This window comes from Phalaenopsis equestris, unplaced genomic scaffold, assembly GCF_001263595.1.
Source record: "Phalaenopsis equestris unplaced genomic scaffold, ASM126359v1 Scaffold235604, whole genome shotgun sequence".
NCBI classification, from domain to species: domain Eukaryota; kingdom Viridiplantae; phylum Streptophyta; class Magnoliopsida; order Asparagales; family Orchidaceae; genus Phalaenopsis; species Phalaenopsis equestris.
Genome location: NW_018253466.1, coordinates 496708 through 517490, shown reverse-complemented (window position 1 = coordinate 517490; position 20783 = coordinate 496708). Strand labels below are relative to the sequence as shown.

General features: G+C 34.8%; 1 protein-coding gene across 3 annotated transcripts in view; it reads left to right on the top strand.

The window, feature by feature from the left end:
* Positions 1 to 634: 634 nt before the first annotated feature.
* LOC110039161 (putative hydrolase C777.06c) overlaps positions 635 to 20783 on the top strand; it is a gene marked incomplete at its 5' end in the record, with an annotated part of 47495 nt that continues 27346 nt past the window's right edge. For all 3 annotated transcript variants that reach the window (XM_020744124.1, XM_020744125.1, XM_020744126.1), the window contains 3 exon segments: positions 635 to 782; positions 866 to 971; positions 11935 to 11993. In XM_020744124.1, coding sequence (XP_020599783.1) covers positions 635 to 782; positions 866 to 971; positions 11935 to 11993 — 313 coding nt within the window.

Here is a 20783-nt window from a genome sequence, read left to right as displayed (position 1 = left end):
TATGTTATCTCAAGTTGTTAACACTTCAAATTTCTGTAGGTTAGCTTATTTTGAAAAATTATTACAAATTAAATTTTACGTCATGGTTGAGGTAATATCTTCTGAAGATAATTTCACTCAAAGTAAATTTAGGTAATTTGAACATATATGAAGAAAGGGTAGAAAATGCATCTATTTAGTTGATAAAATTAAAGAGATTTAGGAATGAAAATGGGTTGATCTAAATTTTCTTCGATAGAAGTTGTTCTAAATGATTTGCTAAGAATCAATTTAGCACCTTCAACAACAGTCAATAGGAATGAATGAAAAAATGGGGATTCATAATGCTGTCCTGAACTAGTTGAGATAAAACTAATGATAAAGATGACTATGTTAGCACCGATAACTCGTATGACCAAACACATTTGTAGCTTTAGGAAAAAAATTTATGAAGTTTTTATCATCTTTCATTCTGATTCTCAGTATGCTTCTACACAGCGGTAAAGTAAAATACCAGTACAAGTTGGCTCATTTGTTTTCATTACTTTTCATCTAGTTTACAATTTCTTTCAAGTCGCTCATTGATACCTGTAATTGCAAATCAATGTTTCAATGTATTTGTTTGTCCATGCATGAAGACTTCTTTTTGGAACAGTGTTGCAGAAAAATTTCCTTATTTGGTTAAGAAAAAATTGAAGGAAGGAGAAGAAGTAAGACGTGTTGCCCAGCTCGATTGGAGGATAATTGAGTCGGATTGTAAGAAACCATTTATATCATCTGGCCTAGAGTTTGTTCCTCTACCAGTTAATCACCTACTTTTTTTGGCTAACTCCTTTTTAGTTTTTGAAGCGTGATCTTCTTTCTCATTCCCTGTTCCTGAATGCAGGTGATGCATGGTGAGGATTATGTCTGTTTAGGCTTCCTTTTTGGAAGAAAATCAAGAATTGCATATATTTCTGATGTTTCACGCTTCCCTGTTACTACTGAGCATGGTACGACATAATGTTTCTATTCTATTATACAGAAACTAAATTGCGTCATTGTCTCTTCAGTATTGGTTTGCTAGAGGTTTATACTTTGGAAAGACAAAAGCATTTCAGTATATCACTAGAAACTGTTACATCATCAGCTCAGTGAATAATGCAGAACCATTTGACTATATCACTAGTTACGTGAATTAAGCCATCGATGACAAACATCAATAATTAGTTCATGGCCAGTTTGGCTGGAATGTTACTTCCATCTTCTCTATAGTTGTAACGCCCAAATTTCGAGAAATCAAGTAAGTTCAAAAAATTCTAAAAGTACATCAAATTTCTCAAACCTCATAATGTGCTCAAAGCAATTTTATAAAATTCTATGCATGAAATCGATCAATTCGATATAAAATAATACATGTAAATTATGAATGGTTTGGAAAATATAAAATATTGAAATTATAAATTTTATTAAATAAATAAAATCTTAGGCTCTGTTTGGTGCAACTGCAGCTTCTCAGCTTTTTAGCTGCAGCTGTGTTGTTCCAGAAAGCTGCTGCGGGGAAGCTGACTGTCTGTTTGGTGTGACAATTGTTTTTGAAAAAATGATCATTCTGCCCCTGTTTAGTGGAGCTGTTTAAAAATAAAAGTATGACAACGACATATCTAGCACTTAAAACATCAATTTTTACATATCTAGCACTTACAACATCAAGTTTTACACTCATGCCACCTCCCCTATGCTTCAATGTATGTAATGCGAAGTTATTAATATAGAGCGAAACCAAATTAAGGAAATGCAAGAGCTAACCTATGTATTTACATATATCACACAATTCTTAAGTCAAAAATGCATGTTGGATCATACATGAATCATCTTCTTATTGGAAGTGATACCGATGGAGGAGACAGAAGGAAAAATGAAACTTCTTGTAATCAATTTGGAAAAAAGATCACATAGGTCACTCAAGAAAATTCCACAAGAAAATTCCACTCATAACAACATAACAATCGATGTAAAACAAATGCCATCAATCCATCTAAAAATACGGTCAAAAAGCAATGGGCAATTTGATAGTGGCTAAAATACTCTTATAACGAAAATCAAACTTACCTCTGCTTGAGGAAAAAAAATCTTACCGTTGCTTGAGGAAACCAGGCTGCGATCTGAGGAGGAGATCGTCGCTCGGGAAGATGAACTCGACGAGGGTTGGGGAAGATGAGGGATGCGAGACGACCTTCGCTCGGGAAGTGGAAGAGACGATAAGCGGTTGGGAAGAGGAGATGCGAGATGATTGAGAATAGGAGCAGCTTTGGGAGTTTGAGGAACGCTCGCGTTTAGGTTAGCGTGGGGGCACCATTGTAAAATGATTTCATGCTCCTGCGGCGAACGCTAGGCTCTGTTACCCTTCTGAGTCCGGCGTTCGCAACGAATCGCGACAGACCGCGGAGGAGACGCCGCCCAAAATGAAAAAAAATCACAGGGCGGTGCCACGTAGCAGGGAAAACAGTGCGCCAAACGCATCCTTAATTATTGTAATTAATCCCTCAATTAATCCCAAGATACTGTAGCCAACCGACCTCTCATGCCTTTAATTCACGGGTTTTAATTGCATGGGTCTAGGGACTTCGAAGTTTCCTACTCTTTTCCCTAACTTCCTCTCTTGCGATTCCCCTCTCCTGTTCGTCGCGGCTTAAGCAGGCGAGCCCTGCAACCCTTGTTATAATGCAAGGGGCGCGAGAAGCAGCGGCAAATAGTAGATTGAGCGATTGCCTTGCGTCTTAGCTTGTGATTTAAGGCTTCGAGGAATTCTGTAAGTTTGAATCTCTCTTTCGCGATATTTGAAGCTTTCATTTCTTTCCTCACCATTCAGTTTTGACATTTGCCTCATTTTTCATGCTTTTATAGTTTTTGTTAGTCATCAAAGGCGCAAATTGTGTCCCAGAAATGTCGAAAGTCCTTTTCAAGCTTCTGTATTATTTTAACACGAAATCAATGAGGGGAAGGTGAAGATTAAAGTGTTTGGAAGTGTTGGAGAGAATTTGGTGTTTTCGGAAAAATAAATTTACGCCGAAAAGTCATTTTAAGGTATGTTTTGGTATTTAATGCATGTTTTTGGGTTAATCATGTAATAAACCAAATTTTATCAAATCCTATGTTGTTTAAGAGCTCCAAATTGGTCTATAAGAGGCGACGAGCTCGATATGAGCGCGTTGGCACTCGTCGTAGAGTTGCTCTGTCAAGTCAGATGAATAATCTTGTGTTATTTTAATAAAAATAATGTTCTATAGGTTTTCATATGATTTCTATTTTGTCACAGATGTATTTAGAACTTCCTATTTATTGTAAATGAATATCTGCAGTTGAAAGTATGAATGAACGTTACTTATGATATATATAATGCTATGATCGGATTATGCTATGTATTACTATGCATATGATATGAATTTTCTACAGGTATTCATTTGTTATGCCTCGTGTCATGCCTATGATACATATAATGCCTAATAAATGTTTGATGTAGGAGTGATGATTTAAATGTCACAAGGAATGTTAGGGGGTACTATTATATGAGTGCTCGCAACTACATTGCATGGATATAGTATTCTCGACCCTTGAGAATTCGGTGGTGACAGAACGTTAGAGAACCGTGAGTGAATGTTAGGAGGGTTGTCGATAACTTCTATGTTGGGGAAACCCAACATTTTTAGATAGTTTATGTGGTCTTTAGGGCAGAGTGACGACTGATGATGAAAGAATATGGAAATAGTTGAACTCTGTACATTAAACTAGCAACATTATTGTGAAATAATCTATATAAAATGACATTTGTACAATTATTTACATTAAATATTTATGAATATGCTTTCACTTATGATTTCATATTTACAACTTACATGTTACACTGTAGTCTTGTTTTATGTATCTGCTCTATTTTTATGTTCTCTATTATGCTAACATGTTATGATCTGTGTGTAGATATGTATAGCTTCATTGCACGTTGTTTCTTTTTCATGTATAAAATCTTATGTTAGCCTTGATTATTTCTTTAAGTCCGTTGTTGCTCATTCTTCATTGTTGTCTTCCAGGTAGGGGCAACGAGCACTGGGGCGAGTAGTCAGGTGTGTCTTTGTACAGCTTCTGCACAAATGGAAGTTTGTACATATATTTTGGGTATGTATTTTTATTATTATGGATTTAGTAGTTGGATATAGTTTTTATGTTTTGGATAATATAATTTTCATGCTTCCGAGTTTGTATTTGAAATGCAGTATATCATATATGTTGCGGCGATCTAGTTAGACTAATTCATCACCCACTGAGTTCTGATTATAAAAGTCTTGATGAGTGCTGGTGAGATTTGGTCTGACCAACAAGGCAACCTCTGTCATACCACAATTGACTCTATCAGGGGGGTTAGTTGGGCTGTGATGGAAAGTGGTATCAAAGCATAGTTGTTGGATTAAAAGAATAATGAAAGCGTGTTGGATTTATAAAAAGTGAGAATGAGATTAAATTTGAATTGATTTATACAAAATTATAAGTTGATGAATCTGAGGTGGGTAACCCTTATGACCTAGGTGTCACGTGTGCATGATAAAATTTTATATGATAAATTGCATGTGAATAATAAATTTTGCAAATACAAATATACTTGTGTGGAGAAGAATTAGAAAAATACAGATATACTTGTCTAGAGAAGAATTAGAAAAAACTCTCGTAAGCCAAGTGCAGAACATAAAGTTAGAGCTACCAAGGTTTTGAATAGAGATGAAAATCAAAACAAGACAAATGCAGACACCAGAACCACCGAGTAATTGGGCATTGTGTAGCTGATATCACAAATAGTTGATAAAATGACTGTTATCTAAAGATCCTCTATCAGTACAGGGCGTAGATATGGAACCGAGGCAGAAGTGGATAGACACTTCAAGATATTTCAGTTTTTCAAGCCACCTGCATTCAAGGGTGTTAGTAACTGTACCGTTGCTGCAGATTGGTTTCTGAAGATCGCAAAAATTCTAGATGATATGATTTGCCCGGAAAACAAAAAAGTGGTACCAACTACGTTCATGCTAGTAGGCGAAGGAGAGAGATGGTGGTAGACGTAACATAGAGAAAAATTTTAGCCGATACCTCTTCCACAGATTCAGTGGGAATTCTTTATAGATTGATTTATCCCGTCTTCAGCCAGATTAGCACTGCAAGATAGTTCTCAATCAACTCAAGGGTCCAAGACAATTATGTAATATGAGGCAGAATTTTATTTTTTTTCCAGATATGCATCTCACTATGTCCGCACCACGGAGGAAAAGTGTTAAGATTTCTATGCGGTTTTAGAGATCATTTGAGGTTCTCATTAGCTCCATTTGAAATCAATGATTTCTCCGTGCTTGTTGAAAGGCCATAAAGAATTGAAAATAAGTTGAAATTTTTCCAGCAGGCAGGCAAGAGAAAGGATTTTGGCTAAAGAGAACACTTCCAGAGCAAGAAAATTGAATCAGGAGGTAAGCAGGTGCGGCCTCAGATAGAAAAAACTAATTTGGGAAGAATGTGAAAAAGACATTTTGGATAGTGCTTGATCGGTTTCTGAATATGTATAAATGTGGACAACCTCCACAAGAAAAGTACAACATACCATAGGCAATTCAGGGAAAACGACAATCTAGATAATTTTTGAAAAGCAGTCAACCCAGCAGAACACAGTTTTTAGGAAAGTCTTCGGTGCAAATAAATGGTGAAACTTCAGAATGCAGAATTGAGCAACGAGCAAAAGCCTGAAGTTTTTGCAATTTCCCCTCAAGAAGCCAATGAATTTGAAGATGTGGTTACAGATATGCTCTTAATTCATGATCAACCTAACACTGTTCTATTCGATTTAGATGCATTTTACTCCTGATTTGTGTGTTACCGTGCTCTCGAGAAGTGGGTTTTATGTCAATAAAAAGTGTAGTGCATGTTCATATTTATGATAAGAAATTGTCAGCAGAGTAGATTATCGTATCAATTCAAACATTTGATGTCATTTTGGGGATCGATTGGTTGATAAATCATTTTGCTACAATTGAATGTTAGAAAAGGCGGACGAAACTGAAATCGCCTGGTGAAAAATCATTTTGATATCCCATGTGATCAAAATGCATAATCTTCCTTGATTAGTGCAGTGAAAGTTAGGAAGTATTTGCGAAGTGGAGTGATATTTTTGGCAAATATAGAAGTGATAAATAAATATGTACAGGAATTGAAAAACATCCCATTGGTTTTAGAATTTTCTGTTGTATTTCCTGAAGAACTGACAGTGCCACCATCATAACGTGAAGTAGAGTTTAGTATTGATGTGCAACCAGGAACGTCTACAATATTCAAATCTCTATATAGTTTGACTCTGAAAAAGTTGTAAGAATTGAAATGTCAGTTGCAAGAATTGATCGATAAGGGTTTTATTAGTCGAAATAATTCACCGTGAACTGCTTCAGTATTATTCATCAGGAAGAAGGATAGATTCATGCAGTTATGTATTAATTACAGAGAGTTGAAGAAGGTGACAATCAAGGACAAATATCTTGTGCGCATGGTCAATGATTCATGTCGGAGTCAAGGAGACAAATATAAATAAGACAACATTTGGGACCATATATGGACCCGATGAGTTGGATTTTCAAGCCATATGTGAATCAATTTGTCATTATATATATATTGACGATATTTAGATCAATTTAAAAACTGATGAAGATCATGCCAATCATTTAAGGATGATATTGCAGTTGTTGAGATAGAATCAGTTATATGCAAAATTTTTTATATGTGAATTTTGACTGCGAAACATTACATTTTTTGGGACATATTATCAGTGGTAAGAGAATTTTAGTAGATCCTCAAAAGGTGAAGGCAATTGTGAAATGACCTACTCCAAAAAATGTTACAAAGGTACGTAATCTTCTTGATTTGACGGGATATTACAAGAGGTTCGTCAAAGGATTTTCACAAATAAATGTTGTTATCCAAACTGATGAGAAAAGATGTTTAGTTTGAGTGGACTACAGAATACGAGTATAATTTTCAAAAGTTGAAGAAACATGTGATTGCAACACCAATGTTAGCTCTTCCATCAGGCACAGAAGTATTTCAGATTCATGGCGATGCATTATTAAGAGGCTTGGGTTGCATTTTAATGCAGAATAAAATTGTGATAGTTTATGCATCCAGACAGTTGAAGCCACATGAAAGGAACTATCTGATACATGATCTGTAGTTAGCTGATGTAGTGTTTACTCTCAACATTTGGCGAAATTATTTGTATGGCGTGAAATGTGAAGTCTTCACTGATTATCAAATTCTGAAGTATATTTTCACTCAATGAACTGAATTTGGATGCATTGAAGATGGTAGAGTTGATCAAAGATTACGATCTAAATATACAACATTATCAGGGCCAAACAAATGTAGTTGCTGATGCATTGAGTTGTAAATCCACAGGGAGTGTGAGTTGGATTCTTACTCGGAGGCCAAAGTTGGTTAATAAACTTGATGCTTTACAGTTGGAAGTTAGAAAATCAGGTGATATGAGTTATTTACATCAACTGGCAGTGCAACTAACTTTAAGTAATAAAATCAAGGCAGTACAAAAGGTTAGCTACGAATATTTGAAACTCCTAAAGCAGTGTCAATATAGAAAGATGGCAATATTTCTGCTGATGAAGATGACATTATCCAAAATAAACCACTGATATGAGTACCTGCTGATTATGATTTGATAGCAGAAATTTTGCATGAAGATCATCATTTAGGGCTACACAATTCATTCAGGCAACACAAAAAATATACAAAGATTTGAAATTGGCTTGCTGGTGGTCAGGTATAAAAAATGATGTTGTTGAATATGTATCTCAATGTTAAGAATGTCAGATTGTAAAGACCTTTCATTAGATATCTAATGAATTGCTATAATCAATGTCGATGCCTGAATTAAAATTGGATGAAATTGCTATGGATTTTTTCGTGGGATTTCCTTGATCCAGCAGGATCGTGACAGCATTTGGGTCATTATAACAAATCAACAAAGTCAACTTAATTTTTGTCTATCAAACAAACATATTCATTAGAAAAACTGGTCAGATTATTTGTCAAAAAATTATTAGATTTCATGGAATTCCAAAAACTATTGTTTCTAACAGAGATGGAAGATTTACGCTTAGGTTGTGGAAAGACATTCAACAAAGTTTGGGTATGCAGTTACATTTCAATATTGTATTTCATCTACAAATCGACAGACAATCATAAAAGACAATTCAGGTGTTCGAAGATCAGTTAAGGCTTTATTTTCCCGACTTTGGAGGTAGTTGAGAAGATCACATTCAATGATCGAATTTGCCTACAACAATAGTTATTTGTCTAGTATCAAAATAACACTTTATGAAGCACTGTATGGCAGAAAGTGCAGAACTTCACTCAGTTGGGTTAAAGTGGGTGAACGTCAAATGTTAGGTCCTCAGTTAGTTGATGAAGCCATAAAGAAAATCAGATTAATTAGAGATAGATTGAAAACTGCTTAGGATCAGTAACAAAAAGACTAGGACCTAAAGCACAAAGCAATTGAATTTGATGGTTGAGATTTCGTATCTTTGAAAATCAGGCCAATGAAAGGTACAACTTGATTTGGTTAGGGAAGCAAACTGAGTTCTTGGTATAATGGTCCTTTTGAAATTATAGAAATGATCAGTCCAGTTGCCTACAGATTAGCGTTACCTGCGGAAATCATGATGTGTTTCACATTTCCGTGTTAAGGAAATGAGTTTCAAATTCATAGCAGAGAATTTCACATGAAATCGAATTATGAGAAAATCTAACATATATTGAAGAGTCTGAAAAGATTTTAGCAACTGATGTTAAGAAGCTCTGAAATAGACAGATTCTTTTTATGAAGATACAGTGGAATTACAGCCCTCGAAAGGAAGTAACGTGGGAAAAGAAGAAGACATGCTACATAAATATCCCTCTCTTCAAGTAAAGCCAACAATTTTGAGGAGGATATTTTTATAAGCAGGGGAGAGCTGTAATATCTAATTTTGAGAAATCAAGTAAGTTTGACAAATTTTAAAAATACCTCAAATTTCACACGTCTTAGAATATGCTTGAAGCAATTTTATAAAATTCTACGCATGAAATTAAGCAATTCGATATAAAGCACTACATGTAAATTAAGAAAGGTTTGAGAAATATAAAATATTGAAATTATAAGTTTTATTAAAATAATAAAATCTTAATTATTTTAATTAATCCCTCCCTTAATCCTCAGCTACTGTAGCCAACAGACCTCTTACACCTTTAATTCACGGGTTTTGATTGCACGGGTCTAGGGTTTTCAAAATTTCTACTCTTATCCCTATTTTCCTCTCTTATGATTCCCCTCTCCTTGTCTGTCACGGTTGAAGCAGGTGAGCCCTGTGACCAATTTTACAGTGCAAGGGCACGAGTATTATCGGGCGAATAGTAAACTGAGTGATCGCTAGGTGTTGTTGCTCGCGTTTTGGGGCTCCAGGTCCACTTGTCTTGTTTTTCATACTTTTATATTTTTTGGTAGCCATCGAAGGCGTTGATTGTGTGCAGGAAATGTTGGAAAGTCCTTTGTAAGCTTTCGTACTGGTTTTAACGCGAAATCATGAGGGAATGTGAAGATTAAGGTGTTTGGAAGTGTTGGAGAGAATTTAGATATTTTCAGAAAAGGAAAATTTATCACGAAAATTTCTTTTAAGGTATGTTTTGACATTTAATGCATGTTTTTATGCTAACCATGTTATGAGTTAAATTTTATGAAATTCTATGTTGTCTACAAGCTCCAAGTTGTCTATATGAGACGACAAACTCGAGAAGCGTGTGGGCACTCGTCGTAGGGCTGCTCTATCAAGTTAGGTGAAATAATCTTATGCTAATTTAAGAAAAATGTCTTCTATAGGTTTTCATATGATTTTTTTTTAACATAGATGCATTTAGAACTTTCTGCATATTATAAATGAATACCTGCAATCGAAATTATAAATGCACGTTTAGTTTTATTACGATATATGTAATGCTTTGATCAGATCGTGATATGTATGACTGTATATATAATATGAATTTCTTGCAGGTATTTATTTGATATGTCTCTTGCCCATGCTTACGATACATGTAATGTCTGATAAATATTTGATGCAAAAGTGATGATTTAAATGTCACAAGGAATGTTAGGGGATAAATTATTACATAAGTGCTTGCAAGTTCATTATGCAGAGATATAGTGTTTCCGACTCATGATACTCATACGGGACGAAATTCTGGGAACCGTTGGAATTGGCGGTGACAGAACGTTAGAGAACCGTGAGTATCAGAGGGGTTGTCGGTAACTGTTATGTTGGGTGAAACCCAACCTTTTTTGATAGTTTATGTGTCTTTTGGGATAAAGTGATGACTCACGATGAAAGAAAATGAAAATAGTTGAACTTTATACATTACACTAGTAACATTACTATGAAATGAAATCTGTGAAAAAACATTGCTACGATTACATACAATTATCAATTATGAGCATTTTTTTGCTTATGATTTCATGCTTATGACCTACATGTTACACTGCGGTCTTAATTTTTGTTTCTGCTCTTTTTTCATATTTTTTATTATGCTAGCATGTTATGATCTGTGTAGATATGTATAGTTTGATTGCACTTGTTTCTTTTTCATGTACAAAATTTTATGTTGGTCTTGATAATTTCTCTGAGCTCGTTGTTGCTCATTCTTTATTGTTTGTTGCCTTCCATATAAGAGCAACGAGCACCGGGAAGAGTAGTTAGGTGTGTCTTTATATAGCTTTTGCATGTTAATTTTGATAGCTTGTACATGTATTTTGGGTACATATTTTTGTTATATTGCATTTAACAGTTCTGTATAGTTTTCATGTTTTGGATGAATATGATTTCCATGCTTATGAGTATATATTTGAAATGCAATATGTCACGTATGTTACGGCGATCCAGTTAGACTAATTCGTCACCCACCGAGCTCTGATTATAAAAGTCAGGATGAGTGCTGGTCTGAGTTGGTATGACCAAATTACTAGCCTCAGTCACACCACGATTGACCCTACCAGGGGGTTAGTTGGTGTGTAACAATAGTTAGATTTATATATTTATATAGAAGGTGGAGATATATAAAACCCGGTTCTTGAACTTTTTCTATGTGATTTGAGTTTTACTTAGAAGGCATATTAATTACATTACAAGGGTAACTAGAATGTGTAAAGCGCTGGCTTTTGCTGAACTTATAGGTAGTTAGTAATACAGATATTCCAGATTCATGCGTGAGTTTTCTGTTGTAATGTCTACCTAGCAATTAATATGAATCCCGTGTTTCTCTTCCCAAACCACCGCCACCCAGCCATTCTTGTGCTTTCCTTTGTCGTCTAGTGGTTGTAGTTTGGGAGGTGGTGTTTGGTTTTTTCCCAATCTACTTTATAGAGGGTTATCATGCCATGTCAATTTCAGAGAACCATTGTTTTGTCAATCTTTGAGCAAAGAGTGATTTTTTTATTATTGCCTTCGGTGATCTCCATGATCACCACATTTTTTCCCTCATATTTTTTTTCAAAGAGCAGATTACATGAGAAGATCAATCCTTGTGGTAAAGTTTGTACTGAACAAATTATACCCTCAGTCATCACCACATGCAAGCATCAGATTAGGTTGCTGTTTATATTTGTTTTGGGCTATATCAATAGGTCGTGAATTTCATTGGCTGAGTTATGCGAACTGAAATGCAAATGAAACTATTAACATTTTAATTCCTTTCTTCCTTCCCGTAGTCATTGTCAATACATTAGGTTAGTAGCATCAATAACATAGTAATTTCCATTTTGATTTGTGCTGCATGGATTTCACTTATGCCAAAGATTTACTGTTTAACGGCTTCACTGCTTGACTGTTCTTTATGTTTATTTAATTTTTATAGTTATTTCAAAGGACGGAGGTGGACAACTCGATCTTCTCATCTTAGACACCCTATACAAGGTCTGACACTGTTTTTTGCTTACAGTATGACAGCTCCCTGGTAATTATTCTGCATGAATTGAAACATTTTCTCAAGCTTTATTCTCACCTATCTCTTGCATGTAATGGAATAAATGCTGCACTATGAAGCACAGACACAACAGGAGGCATGGACCTAACATGAAATGAATAAGGGAATATAGTATACCTTGGGAAAGATTACAAACACTAGGAAATATTGCTATTTCATAAATTGGTTAAATTTCAGGCATCTTTTTATTTTGTCCCTTATCTTGCATAGATTAAAAATACAGAAGGGCTATAAGGTTGCAAGTTTCAGGAATGTAAAGTAAGAAAATTATGAGTTTTGAAGTTTTTTTTATTTTTTTATTATTATTATTTTTTTGAACTAAATCAAATAGAAAGCGTTCATTTAGCGGATTTATAACATTCCAAAATGTCCATTTTTTGAAAAATTTGGAAAGCATTCAAATCGAGAAAATTCTAAATGTAGGAATTTTGTGATCTCACCTTCGCTTATTGCTGCTGCACTTGGCCTTTTGTTCGCTACCATTGTGTTTCACTGCATTTGAGACGTATCAAAATTAACACAAATTCATTTTAGTCCTTTTGATTTATATCCAATCGAACATCCCTTCTATTTCTAAAATACATGCATTTTAAGTATTTCTAACCAAATAACCCCTTTTATTGAAATCTCTTCAACTGCACATCAAGCCATGGTTGCCATGACGTCAATTTTAAGTGAGTTGGCTTTGGCTCAAACTCAATTTTTTATTATCACTATCAACTTTTGAACAAATAGACTGAATGCGTTTTCCGTTGCTTTCATTCCAATAAATAATCGTCTGTACAATCTATTTTAGGTTTAGGTACATAATATTCTGAGGTACATAATATTCTGTATAAACTATTCTAGGTAACTTAATTAATACATGTGCCTAATTTAAATATTCAGCTAAAAGGAAAGATTTCATGCCAATATAATATTTATTTTTTTGCAGTATTATGAAAAAGGAAACTCTTTATTTACTCATGATTGATATCCCCCCTCAAATTGATGTTGTCTGATCAAGAAGTATCAATTTGTCAACAAGAAACTGATGACGCTGTCGAGAAAGAACTTTAGTAAATATATCAGCTGTTTGAAGAACAGAGGTGACATGAGGAAGAGATATAACACCATCCTCATAAGCTTCTCGAATGGAATGACAGTCCACTTCAATGTGTTTAGTGCGCTCATGAAAGAAGAGATTAGCAGCAATCTGGATAGCACTTGTATTAACTGCATGAAGAGAAGTAGACTCAAGCTGGGGAAAACCAAGCTCAGCTAGCACACCCCGAAGCCAAATGATCTCAGAACAAGCAGATGACATAACACGATATCGATTTCTGATTCAGTAGATGACTTAGACACTCGATCTTGTTTCTTGCTCTTCCAAGAGATTAAAGAGTTGTCGAGAAACATGCACCATCCAGTAATAGATCGGCGTGTATCAGAACAACCAGCCCAATCGACATCACCATATGCTGTTAAGTTGATAGGAGACTTCGCCGAAAAGAACAAACCACGATGAGTACCTTTCAAATACCGAACAATATGTCGAACTGCAGCTAAATGAAGATGTGCAGGGGCTTGCATAAATTAACTAACTTGTTGTTCAGCAAATGAAATATCAGGACGTGTAATAGTCAAATAATTTAGACTCCCAACAAGTTGTCGATATAGAGATGGTTCAGATAGGAATTCACCATTATTCTGTTGATATTCGACATTTACTTCGAAAGGAGTGTCAGCAGAGCGACCAACTTGAAGACCAGCCAAAGCAATGAGTCCCTTCGTATAGTTGTGCTAATGAAGAAAAATACCAGTGAGAGAAGAGTGAACCTCAACTCTTAAGAAATAAGTTAATGATCCCAAATCTTTCATATGAAAAGAACCTTGAAGATGTTTTTGTAGCTGAGACATCAATTGATTGTCAGATCCCGTGATGATAATATTATCAACATAGACTAATAACAAAACAATTCTCTTGTCTGTTTTGCAAAGAAATAATGAAGAATCATATTGACTTTGAATAAAAGAGAAGCTAAGAAGGGTATTGCGAAACTTTTCAAACCAGGCCCGTGGAACCTGTTTTAAACCGTATAGTGATCGTTTGAGCGTACAAATATCATGTGAAGGTGTAGAAAACCTGGAGGAGTCATATAAACATTTTTGAGATCCCCATGTAAGAATGCATTCTTAACATCCATCTGTTTTAAGAACCAGCTTTTAGATGCAACAATAGCTAATATTTGACTATTATGATCTTATGGCTCTCTTGACAGATATAAGGCAAGATTGATAGTTTAAGAGAGTAAACCCATTTACAACCAATGGGTTTAATATAGGTAGGACATGAAACAATATCCCAAGTGTGATTGTCTTGAAATGCCTAAAGTTCCTCTTGCATGGCTTTGACCCAACAAGCCTGTTTAGCAGCCTGAAGTAAGAGGTATGAACAGTAGTATTAGTTAGAATTGCAGAATAATCATATCTATCCGGAGAACGGATACGCCGAGTTGATCGTCGAAGACTTATTATTGATCGTCGAAAACTTATTGGAGCAATTTCTGGATTAGGGTCGTGGAGGATTGAAGGTGAAGGGGTCTGACGTTGTGTGTAGACAATGTCTGGCATGAACCATTTATCCGCAGAGTAATTATCAAATTGTGGAAGTATAACCGTATTCGGTGTCGATACATGATGCTGAAAGTAATATTCATGCTCAAAGAAAATCACATTCTGGGAAATATGTCAGCGACTATTAATCAAATCATAACACACAAAACCTTTATGATTAGGACTATACCCCCATAAAGGCACATCGTACTGACTGAGCTGCCAACTTATGACGTTCATGAGTGGGTAGATGAACAAAGCAAACACATCCAAAAGTATGTTGCATATGATAATTAGGATGTTTACCAAAAAATCGATAGTAGGGAGAATCATACTTCAATTGTTGAGATGGTAAATGAGATAAACTGCAGTAGATAAAGCTTCAGTCCAAAATTTAGCTGGAACAGAGGATTCTATCAGTAATGTGGGCACAGTATCTAATAGATGTCGATTTTTTCGTTCAGCAACTCCATTTTGCTGCGGTGTATAGGGACATGAACGTTGTGAAATAATACCTTTGTTATGGAAAAATGCTTGAAGCTCATTAGACATGTATTCCATTATCAGATCGTAAGATTTTTATGCAAGCAAAAAACTGAGTTTCAACATATGCTAAAAAAAGTTTGAAATACAGTAAAAACTTCTGTTTAGAGCTCAAAAAATAAATCCAAGTAAATCGACTGTAATCATCAATAAATATCACAAAATATCTATATTGAGCATGTGAAATAACTGGTGTAATTCCCCAAACATCACTATGAATAATGTCAAAACATTTATTAACACAATTGTCTGAATTTGGAAAAGGTAATGTCTTACTTTTTTCAAGTTTACAAACAGAACAATCAACTACTAAACTTTTATCTGCAGAATGAAAAACACTACTTTTAATTAAATGTTTCAACACCATATCATTTGGATGACCCAGTCTTTTATGTCAGATGTCTGTCTTATTCTCAACAACTGAAGAAGTTAATGACATATTCTGAGGAACTGTGAATTGTAATGAAAATAGTTTGTCACTTTAGGCCCCTTCGCTATCACCTTCCCCGACACCTGATCCTGCACAGTACAATCATCACGAGAAAAATGTACGTCACAGTTATTATCTCAGTTATTATCTTCACAGTTATTATCTACAATTTGACCAACAGAGAGTAAATTAGTAGATAATTTAGGAGAAACCAAGACATGTTTGAAGGAGTTAATATCACCAACTGTTGTAATTTGAATATTATTTTCATTGGCAACCTGAATATGTTGAGTACCAGTATACGGTCGTTGGTTATGCAATAAATTAGTTGTGCCAGTCATGTAATTTGTGGCGATTGAATCAACAAACTAAGGAGAAGGGACGGAAGTAATAGGAAATTATTTATTTACTCATGATTGATAATCACTAACTCAAAATTAAGTTGAACTCAAATTGATGCTTGAGCTAAGTCGACTTGACTTAAAATGAATTGTTTCTAAGATGACGTAAAATTAGTTCGAGTTGACTCAAATTTATTAACGCATGACTCAACAGATATTATTTTCACTTGAACTTGATTCCAAGCCAACTCAAATGACTCATAATATAAATAGAGTTGGAAATTACAATTATTTATGTTTATTAATATAATATCTAATTTTAAATAGAAAATAAATTTGAACAATCTCAAAACAGCATAGAATGGCTTTTACGTGTGTGCATATGAATCTAGTCGAGTGAGTCACACCTCAATAGAACTTTTCTTTTAACATAAGTTGAATGATGGGTTGATTTTGAATCGATTTAGAATTGAAACAAGTTTTCAGCACACTTTAAATTTCAACTAATATTGTCACTACTATGTCAAGCACAAATCCTACATTATAAGTATATCATATTCTTCAATAACATTGTAATAAATATAATATTGATTGAATTCAATACATGGTGTTAAGGAGGATCTTTTGTTGTGTTTATTCTTCACTGGAGAACCCATTGGTTATAAATAAAGAATGAATATACCCTAATTACAAAGTCGAGAGCCTTCCTAATAATTGTTTCCTTATAAGAACACGCCTAAAGCTGGAGCATATTTTTTAGTTAAATGAAACTTTTCGAAGAATTAAGAGGATAAAAGAACCTTGGGGTTTTTTAAAAATATCTGCCACTTGTTCTAAATTGAAGATACAAGGGATGATGATTTTCATAGAAAGCACAACATTCCAAATGGAATAACAATAAATTAATTATAGTTAGTTCTTTCATGAAACACTGTATTGTTGATGATAAAGATGTTGTCATGATTATTACAACCTAGAACCATCGACCGAGTAAGTTGCAAATTTAATTCGTTGTTGAAGATAGTTTTTTACTCCTTTTTCTTCACATGCAGAATGTGAACATTTTCTACATTCAACCGATTAGGTCAGAATTGTTTGTTTCTTACTTTTTTAGGTATCTAGATTACCTCTTATAAAGAGACAATGCCCAGAAGTTGACTTACTATCAAAGAATGCTTTTACATTTAAGCGCTGAAGTTTAACGTTTAATAATCATTTTCTTGGATACTTTTGAGATACTTGAGAATGTTTAGAACAGCCTCACAATGCTTCTGTTTTAAAGTTTACATGTGCTAGCTCATAATTTCTATGAAAGATGAATATACGATCTAATAAAAATAAGATAGTTCAACTTTTGGATACCATTAAGTTTGCAAACTAGAAGGATAGTCCCCTCAAAAAGATCTGTAATATATTTTCTCCATGAGAGATAGACCCATTTTTTGTGTAGGAAAATTCAACTCCGCAAAGGCATCAACAGGCTTTTAACCTAGAAGGCCAATTTCCTCAAGAAAGATATGGAACCTATTTCCTCACACATGCACACACGCGCCCCCGCGCGCGCGCGCGCGAGCGCACACACACACATATATATATATATATATATATAAGAGAGAGAGAGAGAGAGAGAGAGAGAGGCAAATTAAACTCAAATAAAATGTCAGGTGCCTTCGATTTTTCTTATTACTACTTATGAGGAAGATTTTGTCAACATAAATGTCCGGCATAAATGAACCTGGTGGAGAATGGTTGATGATGGAGTGCTCTAGAATGCTGCTACCATAGTCAATATTGACAAGAATGTTGCATCATTTTTAAAACCAAGTCCTAGGGCTTTGTTTAAGCCTATATATAACATTTTTAACAAGCAAGTGGGTTTGTTCTTAATCAATATATTGAGATGATTGCTTTATCTAAATTGCCTTATTATGATTTTCATAAAGAAAGACATTGCTTATATCCATTATAGCATATATCATATTTGATTTTTTGTCGCATATAGAATGCAAACAATGTTAAGCCTCAAAGCTGAGGTGCCAATAATCTAATAAACTTAAGTGAACTCTTTGAAAATTAGTTGAGAATTGCACCAACCAATTGAGCCATCAAGATAAAATTTATCAATGAATAAATTGGCTTAACCCTAGAAGGTGAAGTAACCAATTCCCATGTATGGTGATTAAGTGGAGCACCATCTCAACGTTTATTGCTTGTTTCTATAGGAGATTCAACTTCCTCTCCTGATATGTATTAGGAATCTTACTAATGATAGGAATATTTTAAATAGAAATAAGGCAAAAATACGGAAGGAAATGGAACGATCAAACAAGATAGAGTCTACAAGATAACCAATATTTGTTTTTTATCTTTCTATAGGTTAATTGACAAATGCATGCTCTAGGCTTAGTTAAATCTAAATGTGGATGGGAGTGCTATGGTGGATAATGATTGTCGTCATTATAGGTGACTTATTAGACAGGTGCAAATAGGCATAGAAGCTTCTAGAGGAAGAGGAATATGCTATGAAGGTATGCAAAAAAGGGTAAAAAAAAGTGGCCCCATGAAAAGTAATATCGATCAAAGTATATAAGCTTTAGGTGAGGAGATTATAATATGTATGTGGTTTTTGCTTGCTAGAATACTTGATAAATAAGTACCTGATCATATGAGAAAACTATTGTTGAACTAAATGGATGAACAAAATATACACAACTAAATGCCCTAATTGTAATTTGGAAAACAAATTAATCTGGGTAAAGAGTAAAGATGGTGAAAGATTGGTGATGATGATAGAGGGGATACAATTGGTAAGTTAACACGTTTTCAAGATTGCCTCTCCCATAATTAAAATTTATCAATGAATAAATTGGCTTAACCCTAGAAGGTGCCGTAACCAATTCCCATGTATGGTGATTAAGTAGAGCATAGCTTGTTTCTATAGGAGATTCAACTTCCTCTCCTGATATGTATTAGGAATCTTACTAATGATAGGAATATTTTAAATAGAAATAAGGCAAAAATACGGAAGGAAATGGAACGATCAAACAAGATAGAGTCTACAAGATAACCAATATTTGTTTTTTATCTTTCTATAGGTTAATTGACAAATGCATGCTCTAGGCTTAGTTAAATCTAAATGTGGATGGGAGTGCTATGGTGGATAATGATTGTCGTCATTATAGGTGACTTATTAGACAGGTGCAAATAGGCATAGAAGCTTCTAGAGGAAGAGGAATATGCTATGAAGGTATGCAAAAAAGGGTAAAAAAAAGTGGCCCCATGAAAAGTAATATCGATCAAAGTATATAAGCTTTAGGTGAGGAGATTATAATATGTATGTGGTTTTTGCTTGCTAGAATACTTGATAAATAAGTACCTGATCATATGAGAAAACTATTGTTGAACTAAATGAATGAACAAAATATACACAACTAAATGCCCTAATTGTAATTTGGAAAACAAATTAATCTGGGTAAAGAGTAAAGATGGTGAAAGATTGGTGATGATGATAGAGGGGATACAATTGGTAAGTTAACACGTTTTCAAGATTGCCTCTCCCATAATTAAAATTTATCAATGAATAAATTGGCTTAACCCTAGAAGGTGCCGTAACCAATTCCCATGTATGGTGATTAAGTAGAGCATAGCTTGTTTCTATAGGAGATTCAACTTCCTTTCCTGATATGTATTAGGAATCTTACTAATGATAGGAATATGTTAAATAGAAATAAGGCAAAAATATGGAAGGAAATGGAACGATCAAACAAGATAGAGTCTACAAGATAACCAATACTTTGTTTTTTATTTTTCTATAGGTTAATTGACAAATGCATGCTCTAGGCTTAGTCAAATCTAAATGTGGATGGGAGTGCTATCGTGGATTATAGGTGACTCTTTAGAGAGGTGCAAATAGGCATAGGAGCTTCTAGAGGAAGAGGAATATGCTATGAAGGTATGTAAAAAAGAGTAAAAAAGAGTGGTCCCATGAAAAGTAATATTGATCAATATATATAAGCTTTAGGTGAGGAGATTATAATATATATGTGGTTTTTGCTTGCTAGAATACTTGTGTTGACCTCAATTTTCGTGAGGTCTAGTCTTCCGCTTAGAGTTTAGGATCTAGCCTTAGGAATCTCCCTTCGACTATCTTAGAACCTTAGAAATGGGACCCGCCTTGTTCAAGAAATTCAACCCGCTTCGGTACTCTTTTGTGGTTTCGCGTGCATGGTATCAACTTCTAGCACTTAGAAGGGCGAAACCAACATGAGGAAACCCAAAAGGGATTCCCTATAGGACCTTCCTGAGCCTTAGGGTGGCCTTTTGCACAATTCGCACTCTCACGCACAAGCTTCGCATTTCGGAGAGTTGACGCGTTTGATCGCCACGATTCGCATCGCTTGCACTGTTATTTGTCGAGGGCTCGAGCAAATCTTTTGGGACGATCGATCGCGGGTCGAAATTTTGTGAAATTTAAATTTCGACGCGTTTTGACCCGATTGTCGACGTAAAATTTGAATTTTCGACGCGTTTTTGACCCGATTGTCGACGACGTCGTCCGAGCGACCCCGGATGACGAAACGGACTGCGCCAACGCGTCCGGAACGTCGATTTTGCCCGAGGAGGACACCCATTTTGTCGCGTCGCCGCGCGCAAGTAAATTGTGTTTTAATTAATATATATCTATATATATATATATGTTTATATATATATATATATTTATATACATATTAATTAATCATTTTACCCGATTCCTCTTTCCTCTTTAAGCCCTAACTCCTCTAACGCACGTACCCGAGCTCTGTCTCCTTTCC